General features: G+C 40.7%; 1 protein-coding gene across 9 annotated transcripts in view; it reads left to right on the top strand.

Annotated features, from left to right (window-relative positions):
• CNOT4 (CCR4-NOT transcription complex subunit 4) overlaps positions 1–14,857 on the top strand; it is an 84,580-nt gene extending 69,723 nt beyond the window's left edge. For 6 of the 9 annotated variants that reach the window (XM_074163227.1, XM_074163237.1, XM_074163245.1 and 3 more), the window contains 2 exons: positions 12,460–12,672; positions 13,459–14,851. In XM_074163227.1, the coding sequence (XP_074019328.1) occupies positions 12,460–12,672; positions 13,459–13,760 (515 nt within the window). In that variant the 3' untranslated portion in view covers positions 13,761–14,851. Of the gene's footprint in view, positions 1–12,459; positions 12,673–13,458 lie in introns of all 9 variants that reach the window. The other 3 variants (XM_074163274.1, XM_074163283.1, XM_074163264.1) reach the window with 1 other exon arrangement.
• The last annotated feature ends 4,302 nt before the right edge of the window (positions 14,858–19,159 follow it).

Genomic DNA, 19,159 nt, shown 5'->3' with positions numbered 1-19,159 from the left:
GCTCTCCTTGATTCCTGCAGATAATGCCAAAGGAAAGATCAATGACAGCAACGTGGGTGGCTGTGTGCCTTTATTTTTATGTTACTTCAGGTTAACAGGAAACTCTTTGTAATTTGATAGCTAATACTCTATCATCTTTGCTACCCTACTGCCAGTTGGTATGTTCTAAAATAATAGGTATAATATTGGATTCATAGAGTAAAGCAGGTCTCAGATTAAGTGTGTTTTGATGTTTATAAAAAGAGATGCATACATATTAATAATGGGAAAATAGAAATGTATTGTTTTGAGTTGACTGATTGGTAGTCATTGATTTTTATTACATAGAAAAAGTATAAGAACAAATTCACACAGTTAGAAGCACGAGGAAAAGGTTGTAAATGGTTAGTCCACCTTTCCTGTCAGTTCTACACAAGATGAAGTACTTAACATTTTGAAACACCGGCTGTTATTTCATTTCTTTAATTTTATAATTATCCTGAACATAATTCCAAATGAGAAGAGAAATTAATTGTTAGAACTTATCAATTCAATAATAATGAGAGAGTTTAAAATTTGAACTCTTCCAAAACTAATGCTATGCAATATTGTGTATATTCTTCCCATATAAATCATTGAAACCCCTTGAGTTGGAAGGGACTGCTGAGGTTTACTGAGTCTAACTCCTGACACCACACAGGGCAGCCTAAAAATTAAACCATACATCTTGGAGCATTGTTCAAATGCTTCTTGAACACAGGTAATTTATGTGTATCGTGTATATTAGAAATCTAAGATAGAGGAAATAGTCAAGTGGACACAGACACAGATAGAAAGCATGAAGAATTAAACCCTGTTTAGGGTAGGGGAAAGAAAAAAGTTTTACCTGTTGTCCTTGAAAATAACCAGTGTAAAATCCATCAAGTTATTTTAGACAGTGAAGCCCATTGATGTGGAGATTGCAGTAGACTTCTGTGAACCGTTCCTGAAACTTCAAAATGGGGGGCTTGAACGTCATAAGTCTTTGTAGCTGATTATAATTGACAATCAAGCTTTTGTTCTCTCAAGACCTTTTTGTTTTGATGTGGTGGTTTATATCTCGACTGTGCATAGCCTAATTGATAGAATTATGAATATTTAAAGATGAGATCGAGACAATAAATAGGTAGACAGTTCTATTAAGTTTGGGTGCCATCCAGCAGTCTGTCTGGTGGTGGTGGTATATTCCTTATCAAGACACTGACTTGCATGGGCACTTTCAAGTTTTGCTTAAATTCAGGTTTCTGTGAAGCAATAGCTGGTAGCAGAGAGGTCAATGCAATGAAGGTTATATTAGGAAGGTCCAACTTCTTCCCACTTTAAGTCCTGAGCTCTTCCATATCTGAACCACTTAGGGTGTTGCATTTTGTCCCACTTCAAATTTTATGGCCTCTGTGCCCCCAGCTATTGGATTCATCTTGAACATCGGATCCTTTCTTGCCTAATGCTACTTCTTGGACAACATTTTAGTAAAACAAAGATCACTGTGTGTTGGCTGCAATCATACTGTCTAAAAGACTTTATTTAGACCACAGAGAAGAGTGAGGTATCAGAATAAGCGTTGTCATGTTCCATCTTTAATACTACGTCCTTGTCTGACTTGGTATTCTCAAAATATAACCTCATTTCTATTTGAGGCACACATTTCTTATTTGACCTTTGTCCTTCTGACTTTGTCTCTTCTCTCTGGGTTGATTCTTAATAGTCGATTCTGTCTTCTGAGCAAAGAAAAGCATGGCTTGTTTTACACAGTCATGGAACCAAAAAAACTGAATTTGCAGCATAGCACCTGACATTCTTCTGTGGTCTCAGGATAATAATTTTGTATGGAGTCTTGGAGGCGTTCTGCTACTGTGACTTTTTAAAAGAGTCTGGTTCATGTGGTATGGCTGTTGAATTCAGCATGTTGTAAAACTTAAAATTCTTCAGATGCTGTGTACAAAATGCATTTAATCCCATACTCTAGCAACAGGCAATGGGACTTAAAGTGCAGTCTCACATCCCTTTATTTTGGATGTGGTGGTTGAAAGAGCATTTTTCTACACTTTTTCTCTTGACCTGACAGTATGTGAAAGGTTTAACATCAGTTTTAAGTATTCATGGCCTTACTCTTAACAGTAAGAGATGCATTAGTCCATTAATTTTCTGTCCTAATCTTTTCAAGACGACTGTTTGCTCACTTGGTCTTCCTTGCTGTTTGGCTTTCCAACAGCAGCTGGGCAGAAAGCATGGCAGCTTAATGTCGTCTTTTCTACACCTCTGGTGAGATCTATGGCTGCCTATATCTGAAGTCTTTCTCTGATTAGGTAGAAATGTTGAAAATAGGAAACGTGGTGAAAACCTTGACACATACTGCTGTTAGTTGTAGGTGCCACACATGGCACCTCCAAAGACTCGTATCCTTCCAGAGTGCAAAGCCTCCACTCTCTCAGAAGTGGGTGTGTTACCCTGATATAAAGGTCACTCCTCATTTGAGAACAAGGGCCTGAACACTTTGCTTTTAAATTATAAAATGAAAAGTAAACAACCTCAGCTATTTCCAGTGTTGCTTTTACTGACCCTTGCCCAGACCCTGTGTGTCCCCTTCCTCAACAAAGATGACTGTTCTTAGAGCAGTCTCTGCCACTGAATATTTTGTTCTCACCAGTCCTTATGCCCGCTGCTTCCCACTTCTTTCCGTGGAGGTTCTTGGGCCTCCACCCTCTTTCTTTAGGAGATGCCTTGTGTCTGTGTGTATCCCCCCACCCCTGAATTTCATTCTCCTTTTATTTCTCATCATAACTAATTTTCTATTTCACTGCTGAAGTGAAGTGTTCAGCACAACGTGGAACAAATTCAATTTGAAAATAAACTTTTGGCTTGCTCACTTTTGTTGCTCTGGAGATGGTATGGTTTTGGTTTTTTTAATGTACCCAGGGTGGTGCTGCTAGGTTTAAAATAAACGGAAGTGGGATTTTGGATTAATTTCCAAAATATTAAATTGGTGTCAAGATTGAAGTCACACTGTTTGAAATCTGTTATGGATGTTCCTTGTCCTCCCTCTGCTGTCTTGTCCCTTAACTCCTATATGCTTTCTACACTGAGTACTAAAGTCAGCCTGCCTTTGCGTAATCTTGTCACGATCTCTGGGAGAACTTCATCCACAGCACCTGTCCTTTAAGTCCTGCTACTTCTCCATCTGTTCCAAAATTTCATCTCACAAGCCCACCCTTCCCTCCCAGTGCCTTTGCAATGCTAATATTGCAACTGTTTTTAAAACCCTGCAGAAATTTTTCTTATTCTTGTGTAGGAAATACTGTTCCAAATAAAGCTAGATATATAAATATATGTGCCCTCATCTCTAGGAGTTTGGTTTTAAGCTCTTACAAACTTCTTCAAATCTTTGATTGTAAGATTATTAGCAAAGGCAGTGAAAAACAGGCATCCTGCTTTTTTGAGTAGTAAAATGCCTATTTTTAAATGTGTCATTTTATTTTGGAAGAAGAAAATGTGACAAAAAAATGTTAAAAAAAATAATCAAGAAATCCTCCTAGCTTCTCTTGGCTGAAATACATCAGAGGAATGACTAATTACATTAACACTGCTAGACTTGAAATAAATGTGGTGTTGGCTGAAATAGGTGGCCTGAGTGGCTGACCCAGTTTGCATTCTGGACCATCAGTCCTGATGGCTTTTTGGGTAACTCTTCCCTAGAAACATGAGGCAAACAAGTGCAGGAGGTATTTCACATCAAATTTCCAGGCTGTTTGTGTCTGTATTATTGTCACTAAATGAGCTTCAGCTGCATTAAATGTTGTGCTGTGTTTCGGGGATGGAAGACTGCATTTATTGCTTATAGAACAAGAACTTTTCCCTTCCTCTTTAGAGCTGTTTAGAGCTGATGTTAAAAAACCTGGCATTTCCCTTTAAAGACTGGAAATTAGTACATTTGCCAGCATCACCTGTTAGTAGCAGTGTCTAACAAGAGGCAGTGCCTTGGGCATGTATCTGAAACTTCAGTCAACTCCACCTCACAAAATATCAATTATGACTGATGAGTTTTAGCAAAAAGCACAGACAGTTCATAGGTTTCCTGTGTAAACACATTTTGAAATGCACCAACTTGAATAACTACTGAGAAAGGGCAAAGATACTATTTTTAAAAATCGTATTGGGGAAGGAATGTAAATGAAATATGCTGAAGAGCATAACTGAAAGAGCCGCTTCACAAAAAGTGTTTCTCCTTCCAGCAATACCAAATCACATTTGAGGGGAGTAGTAAAAAATCTGATCTTTTCCATCCTTTGCCATTTCTTGGTTCCTTCTACATCACAGCCTCACTTGAACTTCAGCTTGTTCCCAAAGGAATTACGTAAAAAAAACCCAAACCATGTATTTTAAAAGTAGGCCACCTCTATTGGAAGACAGCATTTAGTAATCGGAATGAATTTCATGTCATGGAAGGTTTGATTTTTTTTTTTTATTTTTTTATCTCAACTTTTGTGCAGTTCATCTAATCTTCCCACAGAATGACTGAAGTATGTACAAATACACACCAGCCTTAATAGTTTGTTACAGATGTGGAAAAATTAGAAATTAGTTTATCATTTCTCAGAGTATGCATTCACTCTGCTAATGCTGGTCTCACAGCCTTAGTCAGAGGGTTGTTTGGGTACTCCTGGATTCCAGAACCTTCATAACTAGATCGGCTCTTGCTAATTATTGATATGGCTTTGAAGATCTGATTTTTCTTTGCCAGTTCTTGTTATTGCATTCACCACAGGGCAAATTCCATATACTTTTTTTATTTATGCGTATATCTATGCATGTACTCATATGTACACTTATACACACAGGGGTTTTATTTGAGGTCAAAGTCTGGGGGTTTTTTATTGACAAATGGGGTGATCTGGTGAGATTGAACCCTGATGTAGGATCTAGGAGTAAGCAGCAGGTATACTTAGGTTAAAATGAACTTTGTTTACTGAGGTGAATAGAATTGCATGTCTTTCTGAGCTTTTTTGATCGAACTGTTCTGTATGTAGGACTTGGTTATCTATTTTCTTCATTTCAGTATCTTTGTGCACTCAGTTTAGGTTTATGTTAATATTTAAGATTATCAGTGGTGAGTGGCTAATTTCTTGCGGGGTCTTTTTTTTGGATGAGAAGCATCTTACTAGCTCACGTGAAAAGAGGCTTTTATTGACAAAGGTGCAAGCATTACAGAATATATTGCCTTTTTTGTATGCAGAACAGTGAGTCCCAACTTGAAGTCCTGTAGTTGACCACTATGCATTTTTAGCAATAAACTATTAAAAGGTCAGTAATAAAAAATGGTGGGATACTGTAGAAACATCTGATATGGAGCATGTTTTTCAAAGCAAGTTATAAGTAAATTTCAAATTGAGATTCTAGCTTAAAATTGGGTGGCTGGCTTCTATAATTATGTATTAGATTTGGTCTCTTGAGCCATGGTAAGTCTGAGTAAGTTACAGGAACTCTCCAGAATACTCAATGTAAAATTGCTTTTCTCAAACCTAATAAAATTCTGTATATACAAGCAAATATGAATCTTCTTACTGAATATCTAAGATGAGCTGTCCCCTCACTCATGCTGTAAAAGGATTTCCCCTGAAAATAAATTAAATTTTCTGACTCTTAAGACTTATTTAGTCACAGAAAGCTTAAAAGTTGTACTGTCAGATCTTCATCAAACAGGAAAATTACTTAGAAAAACTTATTTTCCCCTTTGAAGCGTGTACTTTAAATATATTCTTCTTCTGCTTGATAGTTTGGCTCACTGGCATGTAAGTTGCACCTGATTCACTTTAAATTGAAAAATCATGTTTGTTTTAATTTACATGGCTATCTTTTAAACTGGGTACATGTTTAATTAATATAACCATGGAAATCAATATGGAATCAAGATAAAAGCTGCTTTACTTACGTTATTTTAAGTCTGAGGGCAGACTGGTGTCTCTTGACTACAAAGCAAATTTTGTAGGGGGGTGTGTGTATATACATACTTACTTTGTTTCCCTAGCTCTTAGAGCTCATGACCCTGATAGTTTCATTGGAAATCCACATTGTGGAATGACACTTAAAAAGTTTAAAAAGCTGTTTTCGTAGATTGCCGAGTTGCTTCCTGTGTGTAGAGAATGTCAGTGAGGCTTTCAAATGTTCCCTTCAAACAGCTTTATCTTCTAGCGCTCCTGTCATTTGATAGCTCCCTAAAATGAAGTGGCTAGTCGTATTCCTGATGGGCAGCACTGCTGTTTAAATGTGGACAGATTCAATCTTTAATCTGCCAGTGATGTTCTCAGGCCTGTCTGAGTGGGTGAAACTTCATCGTTTGGTTTCAGTATTGTGGCATTCCTAGAAATCATAGACACACAGAATGAGTGAAGTCTGAGAGTGAAATCCTTCAGACCGTAGCAGTTTAAATGGGATTTTACTCATGGTTATAAAAATTCCATGAGCAAACAAGCTTATTATTCATATTGAAGTGTCATAGGTACAGTTTTTATCATTAACTGTTTTGTTGATGGTTAAGTATATAAGCTTTGGATTAAAGGCTTTCGAGTTTATCTAATGTGATGGGCATAATTTCATTTTAGGATGTGGCAAATTGTCCTGTCCTTTTTTAATTATTTTTTTTTGCCCTGGGCCTAACTTTGTCATTCTGGTTGTCTTGCTAAGGCTTTAAAACTAACTGTTATTGTACAATGTCCTTGAAGATTTCACAAGGGCCTTCTTACAAGCAGGTCATTGTAATAGCCATTCTATTACCCAATACACCTTGATAGTCTCTTCACTTATTTCGTAGCTACTCTGTGCGGTCAGGTACATGACATTGCTAATAAGTTTATTTTTTTCTCATATGATGGTTTTCCTCTGAAATTTTTTTGCTTATTTGAAGCTTTTCTGTAGCACTGTTGTGTGCCTTGGTCACACACATGGCATACTGATGGGTTCTTAGAAAAAAAATAAATAATTGCAACCTAGATTTGCAGGACTGCTTGCTTTTCAGTGGGACTAGAATATTTAGAGCTCTTGGCATAAAGATATTTAATGGCTTCACACAATTAGTACAAAATCGGGCTGTTCTAGTAGCTTGGAATATAATTTTGGCAAAGAAATACTCTTGCTTTATACTTACTGGTCTTGTTATCTTTGTTATTAGTCGTATTTATTTAAGCATGTACTGTGTGAATTTTGATACAGATTTGGCCATAGACCTGTATCAACTTGAGGCAATAATTTGAAATGGACTAATCTCTGTAGGACACTTGTTTTAGTGGGCTTGTTTCCCACCAAGTAAACTGTAAGACGTGCTTATCCCATTACCCTCAATATAAAAGATCAAGTGCGCCAGCATCACAAATGTGGTGCAGCCAAATCTGAAACACCTTTGGGTCTACTTTGTGATGTCATTTGTCAGAATTTATGAAGTCATGTAACGGCCTGTGTCAATGCAGCTGACGCTTGTGCAGATGTCTTCTGAAGTATTGATTATGTACAACAGAACAGTGCTGCTGGCTTGGCCATCATACTCCTTGCCATCTCTCTCCCAAATAAATACTGCTTTGATTTGAAGGAATAACTACCTTCAAATTAGTAAGTAACACTCCCAGACTGTCTGGTAGGATGTAATGATGGGGCCACAACTTTACTTAGAAATTCATTAAATGACCAGTTTTTATAGAGATTAATGTTCAGGCTTCTCAATCATTTCTATTTTAAGCTAACTTTAAGTTTTGTTTTTTTTTATTTAAATTGGGTGTGATGGGTGTGGATTAAGTTTGTGATAAAGCTTTTTTTTTTCCCCCTTTGCTCACTTTAAGGCAATGGTTGACTCTGAAAATTTTATGTACAAGTGCTTTTATTTCATGCTGGCATACTACCTCAAACACATGAAAAAGTTCACTGCTAAAACTGAGGGATCCGTTCACCTCTGTGAACACGTTTCCACTACATCAGATAGGGTTATGTTTAGAGCCTTTTTTTCACGTGAATAGTGGTGCTTTCAGTGAGCTTCACCTGGTTATTCTCTCTCTCAGAGGCAAAGCTGAGGCATGGGGATAGGAATCTCCCAATTTATCTTGGCGTGTAAAATCTCTTAATTGCAGTCAACTGGGTTTTAACTTGTTTTCTTCTCTGTTTTCCCACTATCCGTGGGATACTCCTTTAAATTGCTAGTTTAAATTGCCAGCTAGTCAAGAAATTGCTAGTTTAAATTGCTAGCTAGTCAAGAAACTACTCCCTTCAACCAATTAAATTTATAAGTAGGGAAAGATAATAGGCAAATACTTTCTTTAACTGAGAGCTATCTTTTTTCTCATTTTTTTAACTGTGGTACTAGCTTCATGGTGAAGCATAAAAATTAACAAAAAGGATGAGTAGTAATTTTCTTCTGAAGATACTTATTTTCTTCAGGTGGTAGAAGTCGTTCCTGCCTTTGGGGTGAACTTGCATTTTTCACTTGGTCTGTTGTTTAAAACTTGTTGGACTCCAGCGAGGGCATGCTCATTTAGTTGTTTGGTTTGGGTATTGCTGTGTGGTGCCTGCTGATTGCTCATGTACTTGGGTTGCATCAGGAGTTTTTCTAACTGCAGGTTTTACCTATTGTAACCAGTAACGGAGGCCTTGGAGGGCAGTGCAGGGAGTGTTCTAGATCATTGCATTCTCTATTGATCCCATCTACTTTGACACCTTAATGCATTTTAATCCCTTACCAGATACCATATTACAAGAATAACTTAATTGCAGCATTTCTTCGTAAAGGCTGGAAGTCTGACAAAGCTGTGAAACTTTGGTTGTGTTTGGGGTTGGTTTTTTTTGGTGTGTTTTTCTTTTCACTCTGCATTTATTAGCCAAGCTTGAAAACCCTGTTACAGACATCTGAGAAATGAATGCGGTGCTTGCTTTTTCTTTGGTGTCAGGGGGCGATGCTTTTGTCATAGCTTGACTTTCAGCCCCACAAACCCAGTTTTCTGTGAAAGACAATAAATAAATCTTCTGGAATTCTCCGTTTTGTCACTCTTGTACCCAGGAGCACAAGATTTTAATAAACAAATTTCCTTATTGCTAGCAAATAATAGTTTTTATAGATACTGAATCCTTTTAGGCCCTTCATCTCTTGACTTCTGTGATTCCAAGTGGATTTTGTACTGACAGTTGAGATAAAGGACAGTCTTCCTCAATTTCTGTTAGAGTACACCATAGATGGTGCACTATGCCTGCCTCACAGGTCAACGTCTCCTCACCAAATAGTGCCAGCCTTTTCTGTTCCATGAAAATCTTGTCTCTCAACTGCTTGCTATCTTTCTGTACTCTCAGGTATGCTGTATTATGGTGGGTTTTTTTAATGGAGAATAATATGACAAAAATAGGCACATTTTCTTAGCCCAAGATGGCCTAATGCCCTACTATATTTATTTTCCCACCCATACCTTATGCCATCTTGGTGGCTTTGTACTTCATTAGACCTCCTCAATGATGTGTTGTAGTTGTGTAGTTTACTACACGTGTTTATTTTCTTGCACATGAGCTTTAAGGGCATATTGGGGGTTAGTAAAACCCATGATTAAGATCATAATGAGTTTGCAGAACCCCGGCCTGCAAGGATTGTGATGAGTATGTTTACTCGTGCATGGTCCTAGTAAGCATCTTGTGTGTGTGCTTTTTGCCCTGTAGTAGAAGCAAGTAATTAAACAGCTGCAGTTCTTTGCACAAGCTGTTGGAAGCAGTGGTGAGAAAATAAAAGTGGAAACTAATGGTGTCCCATGCAAAATCTGTTGCACAGTTATTTCTGTGATCGTGAGCTGGCTATTTTTTTGTTCCAAAAAATTAATTTAGAACTTGTCTCAAATAGGCTTATGGATGTTCAAGAGGGTTGTGAGCAAGTATCTATCAAGGATATTTCTGATTATTACTTAATTTTGATTATATTTTTTTCAACCCCAGGATCATATAACTAGTTTTTTTGTTTTTTAAAAAAAAACACAAATTTTTCATAGGTTTGAATGAAAAATGTATTGCACCAAACTCTTTTAAACTGTTTGTGTGCATTAATATTGCAAAGAAAAGAGTGGGAGCTCTGGAGGGAACAAGAAGTACATTTGATTTACAGTGAGAGAAATTAAGGTAGAAGTGAAAGCCAGTTGTATGCACTATGGTTTGATGCTAAACAAACACAGAACAAATCACTGATAAGTCTGCATTTGTCACCCACGGTGACTCGTACACCAGGCCCCACAGACCACATTGCTGCACACAGTGTGTGGGTATGGTCACACTGATGTCTGGAGGCTTGATTACTTCTGTGTGCTAAGGTGTTACTAAAAAGCTGATCTTAAGCTACTTGCTTCAGGCAGAGCTACACTTCTGTTACTGCTATTTTTTTCTCCTGTAGCACTAAAGTTTTAATCTTTAGATGCACCATGATGCATGTAGTAAAGGGCAGGCTTTTGGATTTACTTCCACTACCTGATTTTTGACCTGCCTTTGCTTATGGGAATGCTTAGGTAGGAGTTGTCTTGTCTTCCCCATGGAGGTACCTCATGCTGTAGCCTCTGAGGAATAGTGATTTCCCCAGCCTCAGCTGGTGAGTGGGGATAACAGCAGTTGACTATAAGCCTTCCGGAGTCTGTGGTCAAATGTATTCTGCAAACTTGCCCAGGCAGAGGAGATGATTTTTGTATTACACTCCTTGCAGCTTTGCTGTTAGCCCTGCCCGAGCTCCATGGGCAGCATCAGTCTGTCTGGCCACGGATGTTGTGGGTGTCAGCTGCCATGCCGCTCTGTGGGGGCGTTTAAGCCTGCAGATGGATGCTTGTACTGGAACAGCTGCATTAGGCATGCATAGGGTTAGAAATGCATGCATCGCTCCAACAGTCGTCATAGGCAAAGCGGATATAGCAGATTTGCATAGTAATTTGTTTTGAAGTTCAGTTGGTGGCATGGGCTGAGGTATGGCTTGCTGTGATTTGTGATTGAAGTTTTTTGCTGTAATTCTGTACAGAAGCAGAATCTTATATAAAGTTTATTCTAAAAAACTTTGGCCTGGGGAAAGAAACTTCTGCATGAAAGCACAGGATTTCAAGAACTTGCTGTTTTTCCCCCCTCTAGTTACAAAAAGGTAATTGCTTGAGACATCAGTTCTTTCTGAGCATTCAGCTTTAGAAAAATTGCTATGGCAGGCTTTGATAGCAAGGGAGACTGCTTTCTTCACTCTTCAACATACAGAATTGCAAGTTAGTGGTATCCTCTAATTTTCCATGAAGACTTAAATCCTTTCCGTTGTTGATGAAGTAGCAGTATTATGTAAGTATCCCACTGTAATGCTTCTCATTGACATCAAAGTCCTTTCTTCAGTTAGGACAGGCAGACATGGTTTAAAAAAAAAAAAAAGTTGTGTTGTAACTTTTGTCAAAAAGAGCGTACTGCCAACTTAGTACCCACACTTTCTTTTCAAATATATTTGACCACAAGTTAATTGTATTACTTTCTGTATTGGCTGATAAATACTAGGATGGTCGTGTCTAGTTTGTTTTGCCTTGAGATACCTGAAGCAAGAGATGGTTGGTAGAACCAGATAGTTTGTTCTAGATAGCATGGTTTAATGTTGGTGTTCAGGGATTATTTGCTGTAGTGCTAATAGCCACATTATCCTGATGTCCTTTTTCAATACATGCCCTGAAATGTTTATGGCAAATAGTAGAGACTTGACTGTTTTGGTGTCCATCTGGTTTGCTTCTAACCAAAATTTTGAGGATGTTGCTGTGTCAGGAATTATTCTGAAAGGTCTCTAAAGAATTTTTGCTACTGTTCTTCAACTGCAAGAGGAAATTGCACTCCCTCCAACTTCATGAGAACCTAATTGCCGCTTCCTTCGGAAGAACATCTGTAGGGCTGTGAATGAGCGAGCTGTAACAAACCAAAAAACTCTTGTGATATTCCTCCGCCTCCCTGGTTCCTCATGTTCAGTTTCTATTGCAAAGCCCTACCTAGCCTTTCTTCATTTTAATATACTTCAGAGAAAACAACCCTTTTGAGCCTGCTGCCTGTTAATAAAGCAGCTGAATTGGGTTACCTATTTTGCAACAAAGGTCTTCTCATACAGGATCTGGTAGGTTTTTCCCCTGTTAGAAATAGAGGGAGAGCCACTGTGCCCTTGATTGTTTGAATCTCTGAACTGAAAAAAAATGGGGAAATACGAATTGGGGGAGGAGTTAAATCTTTCTCCCACTCCCTTACACTTGGTTTAAAACCTGCCAGCCATCTGAGTAATTCATCAGTCATACAAACATTGACCCTAGTTTTTGGACAGGGAAAGTATTAAATGCTTAGTTTAAAAAGTAAAAACAAAATCCCATACCCCACCAAAGAAGGACATCTGTTTCTAACTTCAGCTTTTTATTTTTTTATCTTTCATTTTTTTTTTGTTGGTAAATCTCCCAGACAACAGCAGTTCTGTAGAGAGTTTAAATATGAAGGAATGGCAGGACGGGCTAAGGGCACTTCTACCGAACATTAACATCAACTTTGGTGGACTGCCCAATGCTTCTTCCCCCTCCAACGCCAACCACAGTGTACCAACGTCCAACACTGCCACCACCGACAGCCTGAATTGGGACAGCCCTGGCAGCTGGATGGACCCCGCAATCATCACAGGTAACCGTTTCTCACTCCTTCAGCTCCGCTGGCAAACCATCAAATGGGTATTTGGCACAAACTGATTTACATCTGGAAAAAAAAAACCAAAACAAAACACAAAAGTCAGTATGCGGTGGTCTCTTCCAGCTTCCATCCACAAAACCTCAAGGGTCCAGGAATTTTTGTGGAACCACTAGGTATAACAAAGTGTCACTTAGGCCTTTGCAATGCATGCCCGGGACCTTTGCAGGCAGTCAGGCCGATCAGCGCTTATCTATAGGGTCAACGTAGGTGTCCCTTCTGCTGGATGGCATGTCCGGTATGTGCGCCGCTGGTCCTGAGGCACTGAAGGCATTCACTGGACTTTGTTATTTAAAAAGGGACGTACTCCACTTGTTTATAAAGCTCTCTTTTATAAGGCTGTCTGGTTGTGTTTCCCTGTTAGAGAGGCTGAAGCATGATTCAAGTAGGCAGAGTAGGAGGCAAAGCATGCAGTGTACTGGTAGTTTGGTGCGGTAAGGTCACGTCAACAGGGATGCAGTCCTTGTGCAGGGTGTTTGATAGCAAAATGTGTGTTTTATGAAGAAGTGCTCTGAGGGGGAACTTTCTCTTCTCTGGATTTAATGTTAAATGTTTTGCGGGCAGGGTAATTATATGTAGTAACGTAAAAATGCATTCTCTGTACAAACTAATCATGTTTTCTCGTTGTTGCTTTTTGTTAGGTTAAATTGACCTCCTTCATGCTCAGCTTACCGTTTCTGCTCTGACTTGCCTGTATCCCTGTTTGTTTTCTTCTCTTCATAGGTATCCCAGCCTCCACAGGAAACAGTTTAGACACCCTTCAAGATGACAATCCTCCACATTGGCTAAAATCTCTTCAGGCCCTCACAGAGGTGGACGGCCCCAGTGCAGCACCATCACAGACGCACCACAGTAACCCCTTCGGCACACAGATCCCTCTGCACAGAGCCAGTTGGAATCCCTACTCTCCTCCTTCAAACCCCACCAGCTTCCATTCCCCACCCCCAGGCTTTCAGACAGCCTTCAGACCCCCCAGTAAAACCCCCACAGATCTACTACAGAGCTCAGCGCTGGATCGTCATTAGGAAAGGAGGAAAAAGAAAAAAAAAAAAAAAGAAAAATAAAACCCAAAACGTTAGAAATGCAGGAAGTGTCCCACCCTGACTCCTCCCCATGCCCACCTACTGTTCCCTGTCATATCTTTCTTTCTGAAGAATCCAGTTCCTGATCAAACCTCCCCCCCAAATGCAATGCCATCACAGGGTCGTGACTGTATCTTTTTGTTAAGTTTCTGCTGAGCCAGTGTTTAAAATACACTGTTTGAAATATTTTCTAACAGTTCTAAGAAAAAAGAGAGAGAGAAATCAAAATGCAGTCTCAATGCTTAAGGAGAATATTACTGTCTTAAGTCTTTTGCACATGAGTATTTCTGCCTAGTGGAAAAGTGTCAATCTGCAGTAGGGGAAAAATTGCAATGCAGAATCAAATGCAGAAACATGAAAAAGGTATTTAATTTAAATGAATTTACTGAACATGTGGGGCAAGCAGTGGCCTAGCATTTATTTTGCATTCAGTGTGGCACTACACAGGGAAATTGCTATGTTTTTTTTTTTAAGGGGGATTTTATTGTGTCAGTCAGTAAGAGTTTGACATGAAGTGTGTTGAAAGACAAAAAACACTTATAGCTACGAGTAACTGGCATATTGCTAAAGAGTGGTTTAAAGAGGGGAGAATAAGATTTTTCTTTAATTTTGGCTTTAGATTTAAAGTAAACTTTAATGTTTTAAAAGTATTCACAGATTTAATACCTAGCGTATACATAATATAATTATAAGCAGCTGAAACACGAGTGATATTTACTTCAGTCTTTCTGTCTCCTCTGTCAGTCTCTCTTTCTTTTTTTTTAAAAAAAACAAAGATTCACCTGATTAGGGCACTCTGGGATAGCACTGCATTGGGGCCACATGATCACCATCAGGAGCAACCTCTGACCTCCTCTGCCTGCAGCTTTTACTTAACCCTGTAGTTTCTGGACGTTTGTGCAGTATTGAAAAGACAGGAAAAAAGGAAACAGATAAATAAACATGGTTATAACCTGACTCTAAAACTAAAACCAAGGAAATGTACCTCTTTCTTCAGAATTAAAACTAAAATCTTAAATAAAACAGAAAACTTGATGATGACTTTATGTTTGCTTTTCATTTTTTCAAACTTGGATTTTGAATTACTGCATCTGGTAAAACCGTATGTCATTGCGTGATTTATTTTTCTCCTGTTCATCTAAACCGAAGTTACTTTTTTGTGGAAATACTGCTTTGCAGGGTGACATCTGCACTGAAAGGGTGGGAAAAGCATACACACTTTAAATGTTTAAAGGGATTGTTGTCTTTGCCGGTGGCAATAGCTAGAGGCTGTCTGTCTCTAACCTTTGGTGGTGGTGTCCTTTCAAATCCAAAGCATGAAAAACTTGTTTATGCTTTCTGAATTAAATGCCATGTCACTTGGGATGGCATGCAAGAATGTGTCTGAAGGTGTGGCGGAGCATTCTAGTTACAACTTCCTCTTTCCATCAGCATCCTCACTTAGAGGTGCAAAATAATGTCACTGTGCAACAGGGGACGAAGAGCTGGTAACATACAGAAGGCTTCCAGCCAGCCCTTAGACTTCAGCAGAGATCAGTCTTGGTATTTAGAACCAGCAAACTTGTGACTGGGCTGCTGGATTGGCGTGGCTCACGAGAGATGGCTGAGAGCCTGAGGTGCTAGAAGTGCCTGTGCAGAAGGATTTCTCAGCTGTATGGTTCAGGCTGGCTGCCCTCCTAAAATGTTTTCCCCTGGCAGGGGGGAGGAAGGGAATTCACCCTGTTGAACTGTGGGCACCTAATGGGGGGGGAGACAGGGCTTTCACTGTGCGGGGAAGGGAAGCCAGTCCTGAATCAATCGCTGGGCAGGGGAACCAGGCATTGAATCTGCATAAAGTGACTCTAAATATCCTGATTTCTAAAACATCAATTGTTGGCGATTGCCTGCTTTGGCTCTTTTATCCGTGTTGCTGTTTAGTGCTGCCTTTACTGTCTGTGTGCAGGAACTGCGTGTACTGTTTCTGGACAGGCATCGCTGCTGCAAATTACTGGTGTGCCCTGGTTACTTAGGAGAACGTGTGCATCCTGTGATGCCAACACCCTTCAGCAAAACAAACCTTTTCTTCACCCGGTCAGTCCCTGCACAGTTCCCTGCAGTCACGGCTGGGGGTGGAGGGAGAAGCGCTGCCTGCTGTGACCGCAGGCAGGGAGCACTCTCCTGCGGCAGCACAGGCTGCTGGCACTGGGAAGCAACCCAGTGAGAACAGTCTGCTGGAGGTGCTGGTGAAGGTGCAATGGGCTTTTTGTCTGGTTGGTTTTTTCTTCTTGTGGGTGCTTAGTTTTTTGGTTTTTTTGTTTTGTTTTTTTTCCTCCTTCCCCTGATGTTAAAACATTTTCCATCTTTAACCTTTCTCTTTTAGAAGTGTGCCTTTCCTGACCCTGAAAATAAACAAACCTCCCAGAAAGGTACCACAGCAATTCCTGAAGCTGCTGCCGCCTTCAGTTTTTAATCAGTTTGTCTCTTTGTGGCAGTTTAAGATGTGCTGAGGGAAACCTGTGTCTGTTTGGTTTGTTGCCACTAGAAAATAGGCTTCAGCTGCTCAGGACAGTGCTTATTCCCTGCTGCCATCCAGTAGCTTCTGTGGTCGGCCTACAGACCTTAAAGAAAAGGCTTGCAACTAGAATGATTTTTCTCTTTATGGTGCCACCCTCCCGCCCACCCCCAAGAAAGACTTGGGTAGCATTGGTTGGGTAGCATTGGTGTTCGAGCATTAAAACATATCAGTGCTCAGGTTGATGCGTGGGGGTGCAGCTTCTACCTCTCTTAGCCTACTTTTATCTTACTGTCAGGTGCTGATTCCTGCATGCCCCCAGTCAGGAAGGAGCCTGGAATTTCACTCTGTTCAGCCCTGCGGAGCTCTCTTAGTTTCTCCTGAGGTTTTCAGTTGTTCATGGACTGTTGGGGCGACAAGAAATCCCATACGGGAGCCTTTACTGGAAGAAGAGCATCTGTGTGTCGTCTTTGTCCATGTGGTCATCTCGGTGCACGATCTGTTGCTTTATGTATTGTACGGCCACGTGCAGCTCTTGCTTTAAGCCAGGAACAGTGCTTGACTGAAAGGCTGGTGACCCAGGACTAGCAACACGTTTGGTAGATGGTGCCTGGCAGAGGTGAAATTGGAGAAAGAGAATGGGCCAGGTTCCTCCTCCGTAACAGTTACACAGGGAAGAGAGGGAGTTATTAGCCATTGTTGTGTTGGTACAATAAGTTCTGTTGCATTCTTCAAAAACAATTTGCAATCCAAGCATAGTAATTTGGGCATCAGCAGTGCTGGAGTGATGCTAAGGGTTCCTGGCTTTTTAAAAAAAAATTAATATTCAATAAGGCAATGATGTTTCTAGAGTACAGCAAGGAGTATAATGTCGCCTTCTAGGTAAAGTGAAGAGCCACTGGATTAATTCCTTTTCCTTTCGTAACTTCCATTTCCTACTTGCAAGTCAAGTGTGAGGAGGTATGTGCCCTTAAATGCAGTGTCTCGACAGGGCTGTTTTAACTATACTTAAAATGTCATTGACAATTTCCGTGACAGTTTTTAATCATGAAGTTAAGCAGTTTGTATTCTAGTTCCTGAACTCATAATTTTTGTTTTCCTTCCCCTCCATCATGGACTCTGTCCTTCAGAAAGTTTTTGTCTGAGATGCTCGTTTCATCATAGATGTTCAATACGTTGGATTTTAGGGAAAATGCAGTGTGTTTGGGTTTTCTTGTGTGGGGTGGCTTTTGTGGTGGTGGTGGTGGTTTTGTGTGTTTGGTGGGATTTTTTTGGTTGGTGGTTTTTTTACAGCTCTGTAGAGATGACCGTGCTGCTGTGGAGATGTCTTAGCCTTGAACACCCTTTTTCCTCTGGGGGGGTGGGTGAACTATGCACCAGTTTCCTCCCTCACCCTTGCAAGGGAGCTTAGAAAAATACACTTGGAAAAGATTGTAGAACAGTTCCCAGGGTGCTGCTTGTTCGTCCTTCTCCTCAGGATGCATGGAAGTTGCCTTAAGTTGCAAAGGAGCTTAGGTTTGGTCTCCAAATCTATGTTGGTCTGGTGTTGGTCTCCAGTTGGTCTATCCAAATCTGTTGGTCTCCAACATATGTCAATCAACTGTGTGGCAGGTCCTGTGTTGCCTGGGACTGATTCCCTGCAGGAAGTGTTGTGTGCTGGAATCAAAATTTACTGCTCAGAACTGAGGTGTGTCAAGAAGCATTGGGAGGTGGCACGGTACTTGAAGGGTTCAGGGACTGGAGTTGTCACCAGCCCTACTTGAAGGGGTTGTACGTACTCCTGATTCAAGGGGAATGAGCTCTTCTCCAGTCCAGCTGGCCAGCTGCTGGTGACATGAATTTTTAGCACGTGCACAAAGCAAATAATGTAAAGTGCTATTTGACAGGGATGTATGTCTATTAAGAGTAGTTGTTGCCTTATCTTCCAGCAGTGTGTTTCTATATCACTACCTATAGAAGTGCTTTCTACTTCACTGATTTATTGTCGGGTGTTGTGGTTGAATATGGATATAGTAACTGCAAGAACTTGTGCTCCTTCTCTTCAACATCTTTATCAATGATCTGGACGAGGGGATCGAAAGCACCCTCAGCAAATTTGCAGACGACACCAAGCTGGGTGGCAGTGTTGATCTGCTGGAGGGTAGAGAGGCTTTGCAGAGGGATCTAGACAGGCTGGATCGATGGGCTGAGACCAACGGGATGAGGTTCAATAAGGCCAAGTGCCGGGTCCTGCACTTGGGTCACAGCAACCCCAGGCAGCGCTACAGGCTTGGGGAAGAATGGCTGGAGAGCTGCCTGGCAGAAAAGGACCTGGGGGTGTTGGTCGACTGTAGGCTGAACATGAGCCAGCAGTGTGCCCAGGTGGCCAAAAAGGCCAACAGCATCCTGGCCTGTATCAAGAACAGTGTAGTGAGTAGGACCCGAGAGGTGATCGTCCCCCTGTACTCGGCACTGGTGAGACCCCACCTCGAGTACTGCGTCCAGTTTTGGGCCCCCTACCACAGGAAAGACATTGAGGTGCTGGAGCAGGTCCAGAGAAGGGCAACGAAGCTGGTGAGGGGTCTGGAGCACAAGTCTTACGAAGAGAGGCTGAGGGAGCTGGGGTTGTTCAGTCTGGGGAAGAGGAGACTGAGGGGAGACCTTATTGCTCTCTACAAGTACCTGAAAGGAGGCTGTAGAGAGGCGGGGGTCGGTCTCTTCTCCCAAGTTACAGATGATAGGACAAGGGGTAATGGCCTCAAGTTGCGCCAGGGGAAGTTCAGGTTAGATATTAGGAAATATTTCTTTACTGAAAGGGTTGTCAGGCATTGGAATGGGCGGTGGTTGAGGCACCATCCCTGGAGGTATTCAA

This window comes from Numenius arquata, chromosome 2 (genome assembly GCF_964106895.1).
Source record: "Numenius arquata chromosome 2, bNumArq3.hap1.1, whole genome shotgun sequence".
In the NCBI taxonomy this organism is placed as follows: Eukaryota; Metazoa; Chordata; class Aves; order Charadriiformes; family Scolopacidae; genus Numenius; species Numenius arquata.
This window is presented reverse-complemented; position numbering and strand designations above follow the sequence as displayed.